The sequence below is a fragment of the Salvelinus alpinus genome, chromosome 32, assembly GCF_045679555.1.
Source record: "Salvelinus alpinus chromosome 32, SLU_Salpinus.1, whole genome shotgun sequence".
NCBI lineage: Eukaryota > Metazoa > Chordata > Actinopteri > Salmoniformes > Salmonidae > Salvelinus > Salvelinus alpinus.
The window spans coordinates 24,139,305-24,155,265 of NC_092117.1; the positions used below are offsets into that span (position 1 = coordinate 24,139,305).

At 45.8% G+C, this 15,961-nt stretch overlaps 1 protein-coding gene across 4 annotated transcripts in view; it reads right to left on the reverse strand.

Annotated features, from left to right (window-relative positions):
* LOC139562617 (attractin-like protein 1) overlaps nucleotides 1-15,961 on the reverse strand; it is a 290,320-nt gene that overhangs the window by 227,638 nt on the left and 46,721 nt on the right. For all 4 annotated transcript variants that reach the window (XM_071380435.1, XM_071380434.1, XM_071380436.1 and 1 more), the window contains exons 4-9: nucleotides 13,842-13,970; nucleotides 12,161-12,369; nucleotides 9,462-9,636; nucleotides 8,008-8,095; nucleotides 1,990-2,245; nucleotides 15-198 (exon numbers count right to left, since the gene is read on the reverse strand). In XM_071380435.1, coding sequence (XP_071236536.1) covers nucleotides 15-198; nucleotides 1,990-2,245; nucleotides 8,008-8,095; nucleotides 9,462-9,636; nucleotides 12,161-12,369; nucleotides 13,842-13,970 — 1,041 coding nt within the window. The remainder of the gene's footprint in view (nucleotides 1-14; nucleotides 199-1,989; nucleotides 2,246-8,007; nucleotides 8,096-9,461; nucleotides 9,637-12,160; nucleotides 12,370-13,841; nucleotides 13,971-15,961) is intronic.

The following is a 15,961-nucleotide window of genomic DNA, read 5'->3' on the forward strand; positions in this document are numbered from 1 at the left end:
AGCTAATCACTCACCAAGTCTGTGTCTGGACCTCATAGCGATACAGTTCGTCCACCAGGCCATACTTGTTGGCAGGCAGGGCCTTGTAGCCCCCGTGGACGTACACACACCTGCTGGAGCTGTCATACACACTGCTGTGGCCATAGCCACCCTGGACGATGGCCCCGTTGGTCTCAGGGACCTGCCAGGAGTTTGTCCCTGTGTAACAGAGGCAGAAGAGAAGTGCATCTTAGTGTGAGTAGGCCAACATGATTGGATCAGCTTTGAGACATACAGTACGGAGAATAAGTGTGCATGCTTGTGAGTGTGTGTATAAAAAGCTGCCTCTGGGAGACAGACCGAGCCAGCAGGAGAGAGCACTGGGATGGCCCACCATGTACTTAAAGTCCCCTTGTGAGAGATGAAGGGAGGGATGGAGAGAGGGGGAGGCCACGGAACATGTGGATACACAGATGTATCCACAACTGGCAGACTCAAGTCCGTCCGAACGAAGAGGCTCAAGTCCGTCCGAACGAGGAGGCTCAAGTCCGTCCGAACGAGGAGGCTCAAGTCCGTCCGAACGAGGAGGCTCAAGTCCGTCCGAACGAGGAGGCTCAAGTCCGTCCGAACGAGGAGGCTCAAGTCCGTCCGAACGAGGAGGCTCAAGTCCGTCCGAACGAGGAGGCTCAAGTCCGTCCGAACGAGGAGGCTCAAGTCCGTCCGAACGAGGAGGCTCAAGTCCGTCCGAACGAGGAGACTTAAGTCCGTCCGAACGAGGAGACTCAACTCCGTCCGAACGAGGAGACTCAACTCCGTCCGAACGAGGACTCAACTCCGTCCGAATGAGGAGACTCAACTCCGTCCGAATGAGGAGACTCAACTCCGTCTGAATGAGGAGACTCAACTCCGTCCGAATGTGGAGACCCGAATGAGGAGACTCAACTCCGTCCGAATGTGATGAAATATCACAATATCCATAGTGCTCTAAATAAAACTAATTACAGGATAAATATTGTTTGATCACACACACAGAGACAGAGAGAGACGGAGCAATATGAGGGAGGGGGATGAGGGGAGAGGGATGAGTAGAACTCATTAATCATGTCTTCTCCCAGACGGTCCGGCCTAGGTGCCACCTACTCTTAATGATGAGAGAGAGAGGTGAGAAGAGAAAAGACAGAGGGCGAAACAGCGAGAGAGCGTGTGTGCATGAGGACCACGTTGGAAACACATTTTTTTATTAATACTTGTAAGTGCTATCCTCTGGGTCCACATTACACATTTTATTGTATATGTCTTTTACCCAAATCAATTACATTCACAGTCTAGTACCCACTTATTTTACCCTGAGCACTAAGTGTACCCAAGAGTACCCAAGACTGTAGATGTTCCAACTCTCTCCACAGGCTTTAATGTGGCTGAACTGGGCTGCAGTGAGCTGTCCTGCCGTAGAGTCTCCTATAGGCTAAAATGCCTTGTAATGCAGGCATTCACCTGATCGTAACCCCTCAAAACACTGCACTGCAGCGCCATCTGCTGGTATGAAAAACCTAGGGGTTCCACAATGGTCACAAGCTCTGGTCAAAGAACCTTGGCCAACAGCATTCAAGAGGACAACCTTAAAGGCTCTGTGAATAGACAGTAGGTGTTTACCATCAAAACAATTAGATTATAACAGAGTACTATGCAGGTGTGGGCACACCCAGAGGGCTTTTAATGGAAATAGGAGTGCTGTGGCTAAACATGATAGATCATGGGCCTTCCATTAAGAGATGAGTGACAGCGACACCCAATGATGACCCCAGCAACAATGTTTTCGTCGCTAAGCACCATGAAATGAATACAACGTTGCTACGGGCATCTATGGTTGTTGCTGTCACTTTGCCTATTTTGGAAGGCTCGAAATCTGCCACTGGGTAGTAGTAATGTAAAATCTGAATTCATTCATGTGGATTACTCATCATGGCTGAAAACCCCGCGACCCATCCATCTAGCCACTGTTGAACCTACTGATGTTGTACTCCTGCACTTTGCTGATGTAGCTGTAGACGGGGGAGTAGCCGAAGAGAACCACCATGACCACATCCCCATTGGTCAGTTCAGCCAGGTGGGCGGAGTGACCCTCCACGGCGTAGGGCTGTCCCTGGACCAGGCTGCTGGGGTTCTTCAGGGACCAAGTACGACTAGGGATGTTGAAGACCCACAGCTCGTCTGTCACGTTGCCTGAACCAGCCTCCAGCTTCCCCCCGTACATGTAGATGTCGTCCTGAGGAGGGGGGAAAATATCAGAGGCATGAGATTACAGAGGGTTAGGGATTGTGGTTGTATAAAAACACACAAGATTAAAGGGGTTTCTATCCACGACTGCCCTCGACAGAATGTCTGCTCTCTGTGTGTTCAGTATGAAAAGGTGAGACACACCGCATTCCCCAGTGTGTGTGTGTGTGTGTTGGCGTTATTGAGCTGTACGGCCATGGGCTTCTCCAGAGAGTGTATCCTCTTTGGACCCCAATCACGACAGAGACAGACAAAGACAGACAGAGTATAGATGTGAACACCAACAATAATTGACAAAGGCTGCTGCTATAGCCCTCTCATACCGAGGTCAACTACTGGCTTCTCCCCATACACTGAATCACATGATACTACAGATAACAATCAACTACCTTAACCTGACAGTAACTTGAATATGCTACTAAAACCTTTTCAGGCATCTTGGTAGTTCAGCTGCAGGGCTCTAATGCAGCTATATAATACAGTCATAATTGCTATGGCATCCTGTTGTTACAGTGCAGAATACTACTGCACTGCAACGCTCCATTTCATTAACATAGAGCAACATACTGTAAAGTAGAGGAGCTCTGCCCACACAGGAATAACTGGAACATCCCAGCACAGTGTCGCTACACCGCAGGGGGACAATTATACCGTATCCCTGGCCACGAACACATCCACAAGGGCCTTAAGAGCCTCAATGTATTTTCTGTCAAGGAAATCTGGTTCCCTCCTTCTACATTACCTCAGCACGCACTGCCAACCCCAACGGAATCTCTCACACTTATCTCGGAAACCCAGAACTAAAATATTGCGTAATTGCGTCAGTTGCTCAATACAGTTCTGGGGGGAGATGTTAGGAGAAATATATGAACTCTATGAAAGTTTCAGGCTAGTCTATGGGCCAAATGTCCCCTCCCGAAATTCAGGAAGACAAGAGCACCTGTGAAATCAGGATTTGTCCAAATGATCAGTGACAGAAAAAATGGCGTACCGGAACAAGGTTCCTCGTTAGTCATCGCATTCCCAGTCTGTTGACACACACTATGATACCATTTTTTAACCTGCCTCTGTCCATGACAGATTACTCGCACACACACACACTGTCTGAGTCCTGTAGTAGAAGCAGTGGGGAGGAGTGCACAAAACACACAGCCCAACACACAGCCCAACACACTTAATTAGTAAACACATCCGGCTGCAGGAGGGTTTAACCACCACACCACCAGCAACCCCCACACTTCCGTTTCAACCACGTGTCCCTCGGATGCTCCACTTCCGACTAAGAGGGAGCTTTTATTGAAGGTGGCTTTTTCAGATTTGTGAATACAAAATGTGAATACCAAGCTGGGGATATTATATAAACGCTATGATCTGAATGCATGCGTAAAGACGAGCTACTGCTTCTGTCGGTATATTCAAATCAGAAATGGGCGGGCAATGGGCTCTATTCCTAGCAGCAGCACACACCGTAATCTCTCAATCCTTAGAGGAGAGAGAGGGAGGAATAACATAATCCAAGGTTGGGTTACAGACTTGAGGGGAATAATGTGTGTGGAGGAGAGAGAGTAGGGGAGTGTGTGTGTGGTATGTGTGTGGTGGTGTGTGTGTGTGTGGTGTGGTGGTGTGTGTGTGTGTGGTCCCATCCCTGACCCCGGAAGTCTATTCTCTCATGTTCCCGTCTCCAGGTTTGTTGGCTTGATGTGTGTGCTACACTAGCTCAGCATAAGCCTTACATTAAAAACCTCAAAGTAGGTGTTCATTTATATGCTAATTGTGGATTCCTCCTTTACGTATGTGGGGCTGGTGGCCGAGGAACGGCGGCCAAACGAGGCACTTCCCACTTACAGAGAAACTGAACAGAGTGAAGGAGCTGGGTTTTATAACAGAGTGAAGGAGCTGGGTTTTATAACAGAGGGGTGAGTTACACAGGTACAACTATAATATATCTGTTCTGACCAGGGTTTCCGTTACGAAAATGTGGCACCGGACATTTGACCGGCAGCATTTTAATTTACCGGACATTTGAGAAATTGACCGTACCCATATGCATTGGGTGTGTTACCTGGTTAAGGCTTTCACCCACGGTGCTCAGAATGACAGGAATCCCAATTAGATGGTAATTCATATTAACAGAAGATGCAAGTGGAGGAGGAAATGATGCCCACTTTGAAGATGTTAGAATAACTGTCCACATTTAGTTTTCCTCAGCCAACAAGACGAGAAACTAACAGAAAAATCACTAGCCATTGTCAATCTACTATCCCCCATAGTAGAAAAGTTTACCTATTCTATTGGTCAGCTTGTCGAGAAATACACTTTAAAAAGCATTGAGTCTCATGCAACTGATCAGAATGTTTAGCTTAAAACTATTTTTTCACATAAGTACAGCAATGTGCACAAGGTAGTACGGCTACACACGAATGTTTGTTCCATAATGCAATTAGCAGGAAAACACTGTTGTCAAAAACATTTATTTAAAGAGGGGAGATCTAATATGCAATGAAATAAAGGTTATAGAAAATAATTACCACCACAGATATGGTCTGATTTTGGCTAGGCTACTTTGAAGCAAAGGTAAAACATGCCTCATAATATGTAGTAAAACGTTCAGGTTTCCAACAATGAAGTCTATGTTTTCTCGTTGCATACTGCCTCATTGCAAAGGGGTGTGAGACGCGCTGATGAAGCCTGCCTTCCATTAACTTTGTATTTGCTGTTTGAGATGCTGTAGCAGCAGAGGCCAAAAGCTTTTTGTTGCATTTCTATTTTTATATTGGCCAAAACCCGGCTATTACCGGCTAACGGAAACCCTGGTACTGACTAAATGAATAATATACACAGTACCACCTGTATATAGCCCCACTTTTGTTATTTACTGAAGCTCTTTAATTATTTGTTATCCTTATTTCTTAATTTTTTGAGGGGTATTAACTTAAAACTGCATTGTTGGTTAAGGTCTTGTAAGTAAGCATCACTGTAAGGTCTACACCTGTTGTATTCAGCATTTCACTGTAAGGTCTACACCTGTTGTATTCAGCATTTCACTGTAAGGTCTACACCTGTTGTATTCAGCATTTCACTGTAAGGTCTACACCTGTTGTATTCAGCATTTCACTGTAAGGTCTACACCTGTTGTATTCAGCATTTCACTGTAAGGTCTACACCTGTTGTATTCAGCATTTCACTGTAAGGTCTACACCTGTTGTATTCAGCGAGTGTGACTGATAGAATTTGATTTGATACAGTAGGAACGTTTCTTCCATTTCCTGAAAAGTTTCCGTTTCTGATGAACTGACACCTGGAGACACCAGTGGTACACCACCGTGAACGGTAAAGAAACACTTGATGGGCTAAGTGTGTTCACGTCAATCAAAGCAAGCATGGAACATGTGAAAGATAGGGTATAGGGAAAAGATGGGCACACAGCCATGGCTGTCCACACATGCTGCACACACACACACACACACACACACACACACACACACACAAACACTCATAATACAAATACATGTATGCACGGACGCACACATACACTGACACACACACACAAGGCAGAAGAGTGAATGCAGCTGTCTGGAAGTTCAGCATGTTCACTGTATAGTAGCTGAGGTAATACTCACAACACAAACAAAATGAAAGGTTCCCATTTGAATGTAGGTCCCTTTGAGAGAGGATGTAATTTGTAAAAGGGATTTCTGAATGTAATCCTAGGATAAACTACAGACAGGCATCTCAATCAGAAAAGACCTTGGTGTATAATTTCATCTACTATTTCATTTCTGATCAACAACACTGCATTAGAGAATAAAACCTTATCATAAAACCTTTAGACAATAAGTCCTTTCACGTTCCCCTTCAAAAAGAGAATGGTTCTGTAGTGAACTGATAAAATGAAAACGTCACAGCATGAGTCAGTGGGAGGTCAGAGATAAGGGGTTAGCGGGCAGGTCAGAGATAAGGGGCTAGCGGTCAGGTCAGAGATAAAGGGCTAGCGGTCAGGTCAGAGATAAGGGGTTAGCAGTCAGGTCAGAGATAAGGGGTTAGCAGTCAGGTCAGAGATAAGGGGTTAGCGGTCAGGTCAGAGATAAGGGGTTAGCGGTCAGGTCAGAGATAAGGGGTTAGCGGTCAGGTCAGAGATAAGGGGTTAGCGGTCAGGTCAGAGATAAGGGGTTAGCGGTCAGGTCAGAGATAAGGGGTTAGCGGTCAGGTCAGAGATAAGGGGTTAGCGGTCAGGTCAGAGATAAGGGGTTAGCGGTCAGGTCAGAGATAAGGGGTTAGCGGTCAGGTCAGAGATAAGGGGTTAGCGGTCAGGTCAGAGAAAAGGGGTTAGCGGTCAGGTCAGAGATAAGGGGTTAGCGGTCAGGTCAGAGTTAAGGGGTTAGCGGTCAGGTCAGAGATAAGGGGTTAGCGGTCAGGTCAGAGATAAGGGGTTAGCGGTCAGGTCAGAGATAAGGGGTTAGCGGTCAGGTCAGAGATAAGGGGTTAGCGGTCAGGTCAGAGATAAGGGGTTAGCGGTCAGGTCAGAGATAAGGGGTTAGCGGTCAGGTCAGAGATAAGGGGTTAGCGGTCAGGTCAGAGATAAGGGGTTAGCGGTCAGGTCAGAGATAAGGGGTTAGCAGTCAAGTCAGAGATAAGGGGTTAGCGGTCAGCTCAGGGTCAAGATGCTTGCTCATCACCCAAATCCATCTGAAGTCATGACTGTGTTACTCTACGATAGAAATATAAACCCCTGGCATGTCCCAAACACAGACTGCAGCTTAGCCTAGTTCTAAAGGTATGTTAGTACATAGATCCTTTAACATTTGCAGTATTCCTTACAAGACAAAACAATTAGTGAGGTCTTCCATGGGGGTACCATTTTAAAGTATTGTAAACTGCAAGTAATGAAGTGAGAGTCGTTCCAAAATAAACTTCTCAGCCTTTCAAGCTATAACCTCTGAGCCGTAAAATACTACTTCCATTTAACTCACGTAAACAAAGCCGGATCCCCTTAGGTCACTAACCATAGTAAGACATCTAATAGAAAATCCATTTGTCCCTCTTCATGAAAGCGACCCAAACATTTAAGAGCTTAGCAGTAAAGAAAGAGTTTTAAGTCACACACACACACACGCCAGAGGCAGACTTTCTATTTAACAGGGTTATTCAGACAGACTTCTATAGTTTCAAGGGAAGAAGAGAAAGAGCAAACAGATCAGATGTAGTCGTCATGCTTGTTTCCCCTGGTGAGCCGAAGAGTCAGTTAGCCAGAGCAAAGCCTGTAGCCCTGCTGCTCTCTGACCAACCCTGAGGGCCCCACATCCATCTTACTGCCATGTTATCTCTACTCAGACCCAGAGAGGCAATCCTCTTAACTCCCTCACCCAACAGAGAGAGAGAGGAAAAAGAGAAAATATATGTGAAGTAGAGAAACCCCCAGAGAAACAAAAAGAGCCAGATAAGAGAGAGCCCTGTCTACATGTACAGAGCCCTGTCTACATGTACAGAGCCCTGTCTACATGTACAGAGCCCTGTCTACATGTACAGAGCCCTGTCTACATGTACAGAGCCCTGTCTACATGTACAGAGCCCTGTCTACATGTACAGAGCCCTGTCTGCATGTACAGAGCCCTGTCTACATGTACAGAGCCCTGTCTACATGTACAGAGCCCTGTCTACATGTACAGAGCTCTGTATAGTACCAGTCGATGACAAAAAGCTAAAAGGAACACATCCACCATGCTAGTGGGCTGTGACCATTATCTGCCTTACCTGGTAGAGAGCCAGAGAATGGCCGTATCTCTGCAGAGGACCACTATTGATCGGCACCACATCCCAAGTGCTGCTTTCCAGATTATAACTGCAGGGGGGAAGAGAGACAGTCAGGCCTGAGCTATACAGAATATACAACAAAGAAATGGATGGAGAGAGTGGAGGGAGAAGAAATGGATGGAGAGAGTGGAGGGAAAGAGAGAAAATGACAGAGAGACAAAAAGAGAAATAATTTAAAAACAAATCCTATTTTGATAAACTCCCATATCGATTAGGTGAAATACCAGTGTGCCATCACAGCAGAAAGATGTGACCTGTTGCCACAAGGGAAACCAGTGAAGAACAAACACCACTGCAAATACAAGCCATATTTATGTATATTTATTTTCCATTTTGTACATCGTTACAACATAGCCATAATATGACATTTGAAATGTGGCTTTGGCAATGTAAACATATGTTCCCAAGCCAATAAAGCCCTTTTATTTGAAAGAGAGAGAATGAAATCGAGAGAGAGAAAGAGCAAAAGACAGGAAGGAGACAAATATAGAGGTGGTAAGTAGACTTTAACTACATTTCCATCCACAGTTTTTATGCGAGTGAAGTCATACTGTACAAAACAAATCACGACAGCTGTGATGTAACAGGAAATTACTGTACAATTTTATAAATGCCGACAGATCACTTCCTCGTTCCACCGGGTGGGATCTGTTTGCGTTGATAAAATTAATTATGCGAAAAATTGTGGTGGAAACGACTTTATGCGCAAATATGAATATAAAAACCATCATATCGAAGTAAACTTGGAGTCACGTGATGACATGGTTGTGGTCCTCCCACTACGAGTCGGGAAAGCATGCAGTTTATTAGGCTACAGATTAAGTAAATGATGAACTTCACAGGGTGGTGAAAGTGCATAATGAGCTTGATGGTCCTTTTCAATAAATATCCAGGGTCTTATTCTGGTGACATGATGATCGATGCTTGACTGCCTTTTGACAAATAAAAATGTTCTCGCTCTAATCCATAATAATCTCATCATGTAGACTAGCCTACCTGCATTACCTACCTGCACTATATCGGCAAGCTGTTGGCTAGAGCACGTGTCAAGACCAGAGTTGCCACATTTACTACTTAACGCAACAATTTTTGTAGAATTCAGTAGAATTGAAAATGCGATGGAAACACAATGAACATTAGATTTGTATTCAGTACATGAAAACTTAAGCGAAAAAGTACATTTTGTGTGCACTACGTCATCACACACTGATTTTTATCTGCAACAAGTCAGTTTGGTGGAAACACACCACTGGTGAGAAAATGCGTATATTTTCTTTATGCAGATTTGAGAATACTTGCATGACAATCTGTCGCCAACTGGATGGAAACCTAGCTACAGAGAGAGGTGAAGAGACAGACAGATATTCCAGGTCTCTCTTCAGTCAGTGCCTTACTTGAGCACCATGTGGAAGGAGCTGTAGTTGAAGCTGTATCCTCCGATGACCCACATGAGTTTCCCATGGACCACAGCCTTATGGGAGGCCCTGCCCAGGGACTGGCTGAAGGGCTTGACGTTAGACATCACCCAGTAAGACTCGGTGGATGGCACTGACAGAGCACAGTCTGGACCTGGAGAGGACCACACAACAAACTTACAAATGCATGAGAGTATGTGAGGTGCGTTTGTAGCAACATAATCTCTTCAACAACACTTTAATACATCTGACTAAATATGGTCCCACATCACCATCTGCTGGTGAAGAGCGTGACAACGCAGCTTATGTCATAATGATGGGGACAGCCATGACGGTGATGAACTCACATGGCTACTAGGACCCCACCACCCAGAGGCCGACTGGTGGCAGAACCATTAGTAGGTTTAATTAAGAGGGTCTCACTCTGATACATCAAACCCCATTATGAGGAAGATCCCATGATACTGGCCCCTGTTGTCCCCTATTAGAGTGGAGGGAAGCCAGTGGACAGGGGGAATGGGGGGCTGTGATAAGGTCTAGGGGCCAGGACCCTGTTGTCCCCTATTAGAGTGGAGGGAAGCCAGTGGACAGGGGGAATGGGGGGCTGTGATAAGGTCTAGGGGCCAGGACCCTGTTGTCCCCTATTAGAGTGGAGGGAAGCCAGTGGACAGGGGGAATGGGGGGCTGTGATAAGGTCTAGGGGTCAGGACCCTGTTGTCCCCTATTAGAGTGGAGGGAAGCCAGTGGACAGGGGAATGGGGGGCTGTGATAAGGTCTAGGGGCCAGGACCCTGTCTAGCACAATACCTCAGTGGAGAAAGACACATTATGGAAATGACCAGCAACTCCGTGTCAGAGCATAGGACAGTCTGGACAGTCCTGGACACCATGCTGGACAGTCCAGTCTCATTGAGAGGTGCTTGGTTGGTTCTACCCTGGACAGTCCCGTCTCATTGAGAGGTGCTTGGTTGGTTCTACCCTGGACAGTCCCGTCTTATTGAGAGTTGCTTGGTTGGTTCTACCCTGGACAGTCCCGTCTCATTGAGAGGTGCTTGGTTGGTTCTACCCTGACAGTCCCGTCTCATTGAGAGGTGCTTGGTTGGTTCTACCCTGCTGGACAGTTCCGTCTCATTGAGAGGTGCTTGGTTGGTTCTACCCTGGACAGTCCCGTCTCATTGAGAGGTGCTTGGTTGGTTCTACCCTGGACAGTCACGTCTTATTGAGAGTTGCTTGGTTGGTTCTACCCTGGACAGTCCCGTCTCATTGAGAGGTGCTTGGTTGGTTCTACCCTGGACAGTCCCGTCTCATTGAGAGGTGCTTGGTTGGTTCTACCCTGCTGGACAGTTCCGTCTCATTGAGAGGTGCTTGGTTGGTTCTACCCTGGACAGTCCCGTCTCATTGAGAGGTGCTTGGTTGGTTCTACCCTGGACAGTCCCGTCTCATTGAGAGGTGCTTGGTTGGTTCTACCCTGGACAGTCCCGTCTTATTGAGAGTTGCTTGGTTGGTTCTACCCTGGACAGTCCCGTCTCATTGAGAGGTGCTTGGTTGGTTCTACCCTGGACAGTCCCGTCTCATTGAGAGGTGCTTGGTTGGTTCTACCCTGCTGGACAGTTCCGTCTCATTGAGGTGACTGGGTGGTTCTACCCTGCTGGACAGTTCCATCTCATTGAGAGGTGCTTGGGTGGTTCTACCCTGCTGGACAGTCCCGTCTCATTGAGAGGTGATTGGGTGGTTCTACCCTCTTGGACAGTTCCGTCTCATTGAGAGGCGATTGGGTGGTTCTACCCTGCTGGACAGTTCCGTCTCATTGAGCGGTGATTGGTTGGTTCTACCCTGCTGGACAGTTCCGTCTCATTGAGAGGTGATTGGTTGGTTCTACCCTGCTGGACAGTTCCGTCTCATTGAGAGGTGATTGGTTGGTTCTACCCTGGACAGTCCCGTCTCATTGAGAGGTGCTTAGGTGGTTCTACCCTGCTAGACAGTTCCGTCTCATTGAGAGGTGCTTGGGTGGTTCTACTGTAAATAAGACATGTTAATACATCACCATACAGTATTCAGGAACAGTAGAGATCAAGTCAATGCATGGTTATACTAAGAGGATACCTAGACCAGCGACCCACCAGGTGTAAGAACAAAACCTCCAGCACCACTAGGTGGCAGACATGGAACATAAGAGCTCCTCTTAGTCAACAGCCAAGCAAGTGTTGTATTTAGTATAGCCTGTATGAAAACGGACTGGATGGGTCATTTTAAATAAGATCATGCCGAAACCGATGGTCTTCCACCTTCATCTCAAGATTAGATTGTTAGAGCATGGGATACTCAACATGAAAAAGGCTCCAACTATCAAGCTGTCAAAACAGTGTCCGCTATTATCTAACAGACTACATGCATACTACAACATGACCTCATTCCCTTAATCTAAACTAAGACTGTCATATCTGCTGAGCACTTCAGATGTCAGCTTGTATCACTGTAACATATGAAACATGGTCTCTGTGTCTCTCTCTTCACAGTTCTCCTTTCAGCCAGAAGATGGCAGTGGGACTCAATCTACAAGAACAAAAATAACTTACCTTTGTCATTGAAGATTGAATGAACCCTATGAACCAACATGAAGATACCACACCACAACATTGTGAAAACTTTGACACGATATAACCATAGCACTAGCCAGACCTTGCCAGCTGTCGTTGCAGACACAGCTCTTCTCCCCAGTAAGGTCACAGTAGCCCTGGTCGGGGCTGCCACAGTTGTTCCTGCAGTAGGGGATGTCACAGGCCTCGCCCTTCCAGTACTTCTCACACTCGCAGTACACCCGGCTGGCGATGGAGTTCCCTGTGCTGCACTTCCCATGACTGGAGCAGTTATTGGGGCACGAGTTGACCCTGTAGACCCAGAATGGAGAGATGGTGAATTAAATGAGTGAAAGCATGAGACCATGGCAGGGATGGGGAAGTACATTTGGAAAGGTTATCATTTTAAATAAGAATTTGCTCTTAATTCACTTACTTGTATCAATAAATTTTGAATAAAAATAAATAAATAATTGAGGACAAACAAATAGCTGAAAGAATGATTTATTGACAGAGGTGATTGACATTTATTGGGGTGTGTGTTTTCAGGGAGCAGAACAGACACAGAGTGAGATACAGAGAAATGGAGAGAGAATTAAAGAGATGTGCAGACAAAAGAATAGAGAAAGAGGGAAGGTAGACAGAAACAGAAGGAGGTCAAGGATCCAGGATAATACATGGGCTTTTCAGCAACAGGGGGACTATAATGTTTACCGCTGTGACAAGAGTGTTGCTATGGCAACACCTTTATGGCCACATGGTGTGTGTCTGTGCTGGAGGCCTCGAGGCTGAGCTTGACTTATTTGAAAGCCCATCTTTCTCTTTGGCTGCTGCTTTCTGAGACAACCCAATGAATTCATTTTCAGAATCACACACACACATGTATCTCCTATGTTAAGGGGTGTCATCCTCTCAGCTGTAATGCCAATTCCCAGCTACTCTGTGACAGACATTGTAGACCCTCGTCTCCAGGGTCTACAATGTGGCCTAGAGAGTCTGAAGTTGTATGTGTGCAGTAGTGCTGAGCGATTAACTGACATGTTGGTTATTTATTTTCAGTTTTGTAAACAACTAATTGAAAAACACCATTTCAATTATTTGAATTCCATTTCAGAATTGTTTTTTCTGTGAGCTCAATGCGCAAATTGCAGTTTTTCTAGAGATAAATCTGATCATGCCTGAACTGTGCAATGTAGTAGGGAGCCAATGTTCCACATAGTTTAGAAGAGAAAACATGATAATTAACTACAATGACCATAATCCATTGCGCGGCTACTTGTCCGGTCTGTTTCTTTTAAGCTTACTACATAAGAGACAGCAGAATGCGCGGTCAAGAGGAGATACCTCGAAGAAACTGCTCTTAATATATCTCTACCTGAAAATACACGAGCCAAGTGTTTAATAGTTGGTATTCAGCAGTCATAAAAGTATGGCTTATTTACTTTGAAGAACTACAAAATAGTGATTTTGTCAGACCGCATAGGTAGCAGCTCTAAAGAGATGTGATTATGACTAGGAATGAAATAATAAAGTCATCAAATAAAACAAATGTAATATTTTATTAAAGTGAAATAAATGATGGTTAATAAGTGATAAGCAGTAATGGGCAGTCACTACCATAATGGAACTGTTATTTTAAATTTAAAACTTTACCTTTATTTAACTAGGCAAGTCAGTTAAGACTTGTCTGCTACTGAGCCAGAGACTTCCCTATTGGTCATATATGGTATAGGTGAGGATTTTGACTGTGAATGTAGTAGTGTGTATGGGCTGGGGCTACTCACGAGTAGGAGATGTGGAATCCAGTCAGGTTGTAGGCAGCGTCACTGAAAAAGTGCAACAGTGCATATCCAGAGGTGGCTACCACTTCCGGAACAGTCTCATTCCCTCTCGTTTCCGGGACAACAAGACCGCTGTGGGAGAAAAATAAAAATACATTACGCGCACGCAACGCACGCACGCACGCACGCACACACACACTCGTTAAGCTCCAAAGCTTGCTGGATAAATGATCGCTCTTTGCTTGACTGCTGAGCTGGTTTGCTGTCACCATGAAAACCCCCCTCCCCTCCTTACATCATTGGGAGAAAGTGACTCCTTCCTCTCTCGGGATCGATCCCTCCATTGCATGGAGGATCAAACTCAGGCCTGCACTGCACAGCTCAATCAAGGTCATCAAAGAGGGAGGAGAAATCCGCTCCCCACCGGGAAGACCACAACCAGGTTCAACACAAAGACCACACAGCCAATACTGATGGACAAGGGGAGAGTCCATATGGAAGGACCCCCAGTGGAAGGAATTACATTAGGGACCTATTCTTCAAAAGGGGAGGGAGGGAGGGTGGGTGGAGAATACTACTTCTAAAGACTGGAGAGGAGGAACACCTAAAACAGGCCTAAGAGCTACACTGAACTAAAATATAAACGCAACAATTTCAAAGGTTTTACTGAGTTACAGTTCATATAAGGAAATCAGTGAAATGAAATAAATTCATTAGGCTCTAATCTATGGATTTCATGTCGGGAATATAGATATGCATCCGCTGGTCACGGATACCTTTAAAAAAGGTAAGGGTGTGGATCAGAAAACCAGTCAGTATCTGGTGTGACCACCATTTGCCTCATGCAGCGCGACATCTCCTTCGCATAGTTGATCAGGCTGTTTGTTGTTCATAGTAGCCTGTGATGTTGTCCCACTCCTCTTCAATGGCTGTGCGAAGTTGATGGATATTGGCGGGAACTGGAACACCCTGTCGTACAGGTCAATCCAGAGCATCCCAAACATGCTCAATGGGTGACATGTCTGGTGAGTATGCAGGCAATGGAAGAACAGACATTTTCAGCTTCCACGAATTGTGTAGATCCTTGCGACATGGGACCGTGCTTGTTACCATGCTGTAACATGAGATGATGGCAGAGGATGAATGGCACAACAATGGGCCTCGGGATCTCGTCACGGTATCTCTGTGCATTCAAATTGCCGTCGATAAAATGCAATTGCGCTCGTTGTCCGTAGCTCATGCCTGCCTATACAGTAACCTCACCGCCACCATGGGCACTCTGTTGACAACATTGACATCAGAAAACCGCTCGCCCACACTACGCCATCTGCTATCTGCCCAGTACAGTTGATACCAGGATTCATCTGTGATGAGCAGACTTCTCCAGCGTCCCAGTGGCCATCGAAGGTGAGCATTTGCCCACTGAAGTCAGTTACGACGCCGAACTGCAGTCAGGTCAAAACCCTGGTGAGGACGATGAACATTCAGATGAGCTTCCCCGGTTTCTGACAGTTATTGCAGAAATTCTTTGGTTGTGCAAACCCACAGTTTCGTCAGCTGTCCGGGTGGCTGGTCTCAGACGATCCCGCAGGTGAAGAAGCCGAATGTGGAGGTCTTGGGCTGGCGTGGTTACATGTGGTCTGAGGTTGAGGCCAGTTGGATGTACTGCCAAATTCTCTAAAACGACATTGGAGGCGGCTTATGGTAGAGAAAATAACATTACATTCTCTGGCAACAGCTCTGGTGGACATTCCTCCAGTCAGCATGCCAATTGCACACTCCCTCAAAACTTGAGACATCTGTGGAATTGTGGTGTGACAGAACTGCACATTTTAGATTGGCCTTTTATTGTCCCCAGCACAAGGTGCACCTGTGTAATGATCATGCTGTTTAATCAGCTTCTTGATATGCCACACCTGTCAGGTGGATGGATTATCTTGGCAAAGATGAAATGCTCACAAACAGGGATGTTAACAAATTTGTGCACAACATTTGAAAGAAACAAGCTTTATGTCTATATGGAACATTTCTGGGATCTTTAATTTCAGCTCATGAAACATCGGACCAACACTTTACATGTTGCGTTCATATTTTTACTCAGTGTAAATGCAGAATATTAATCC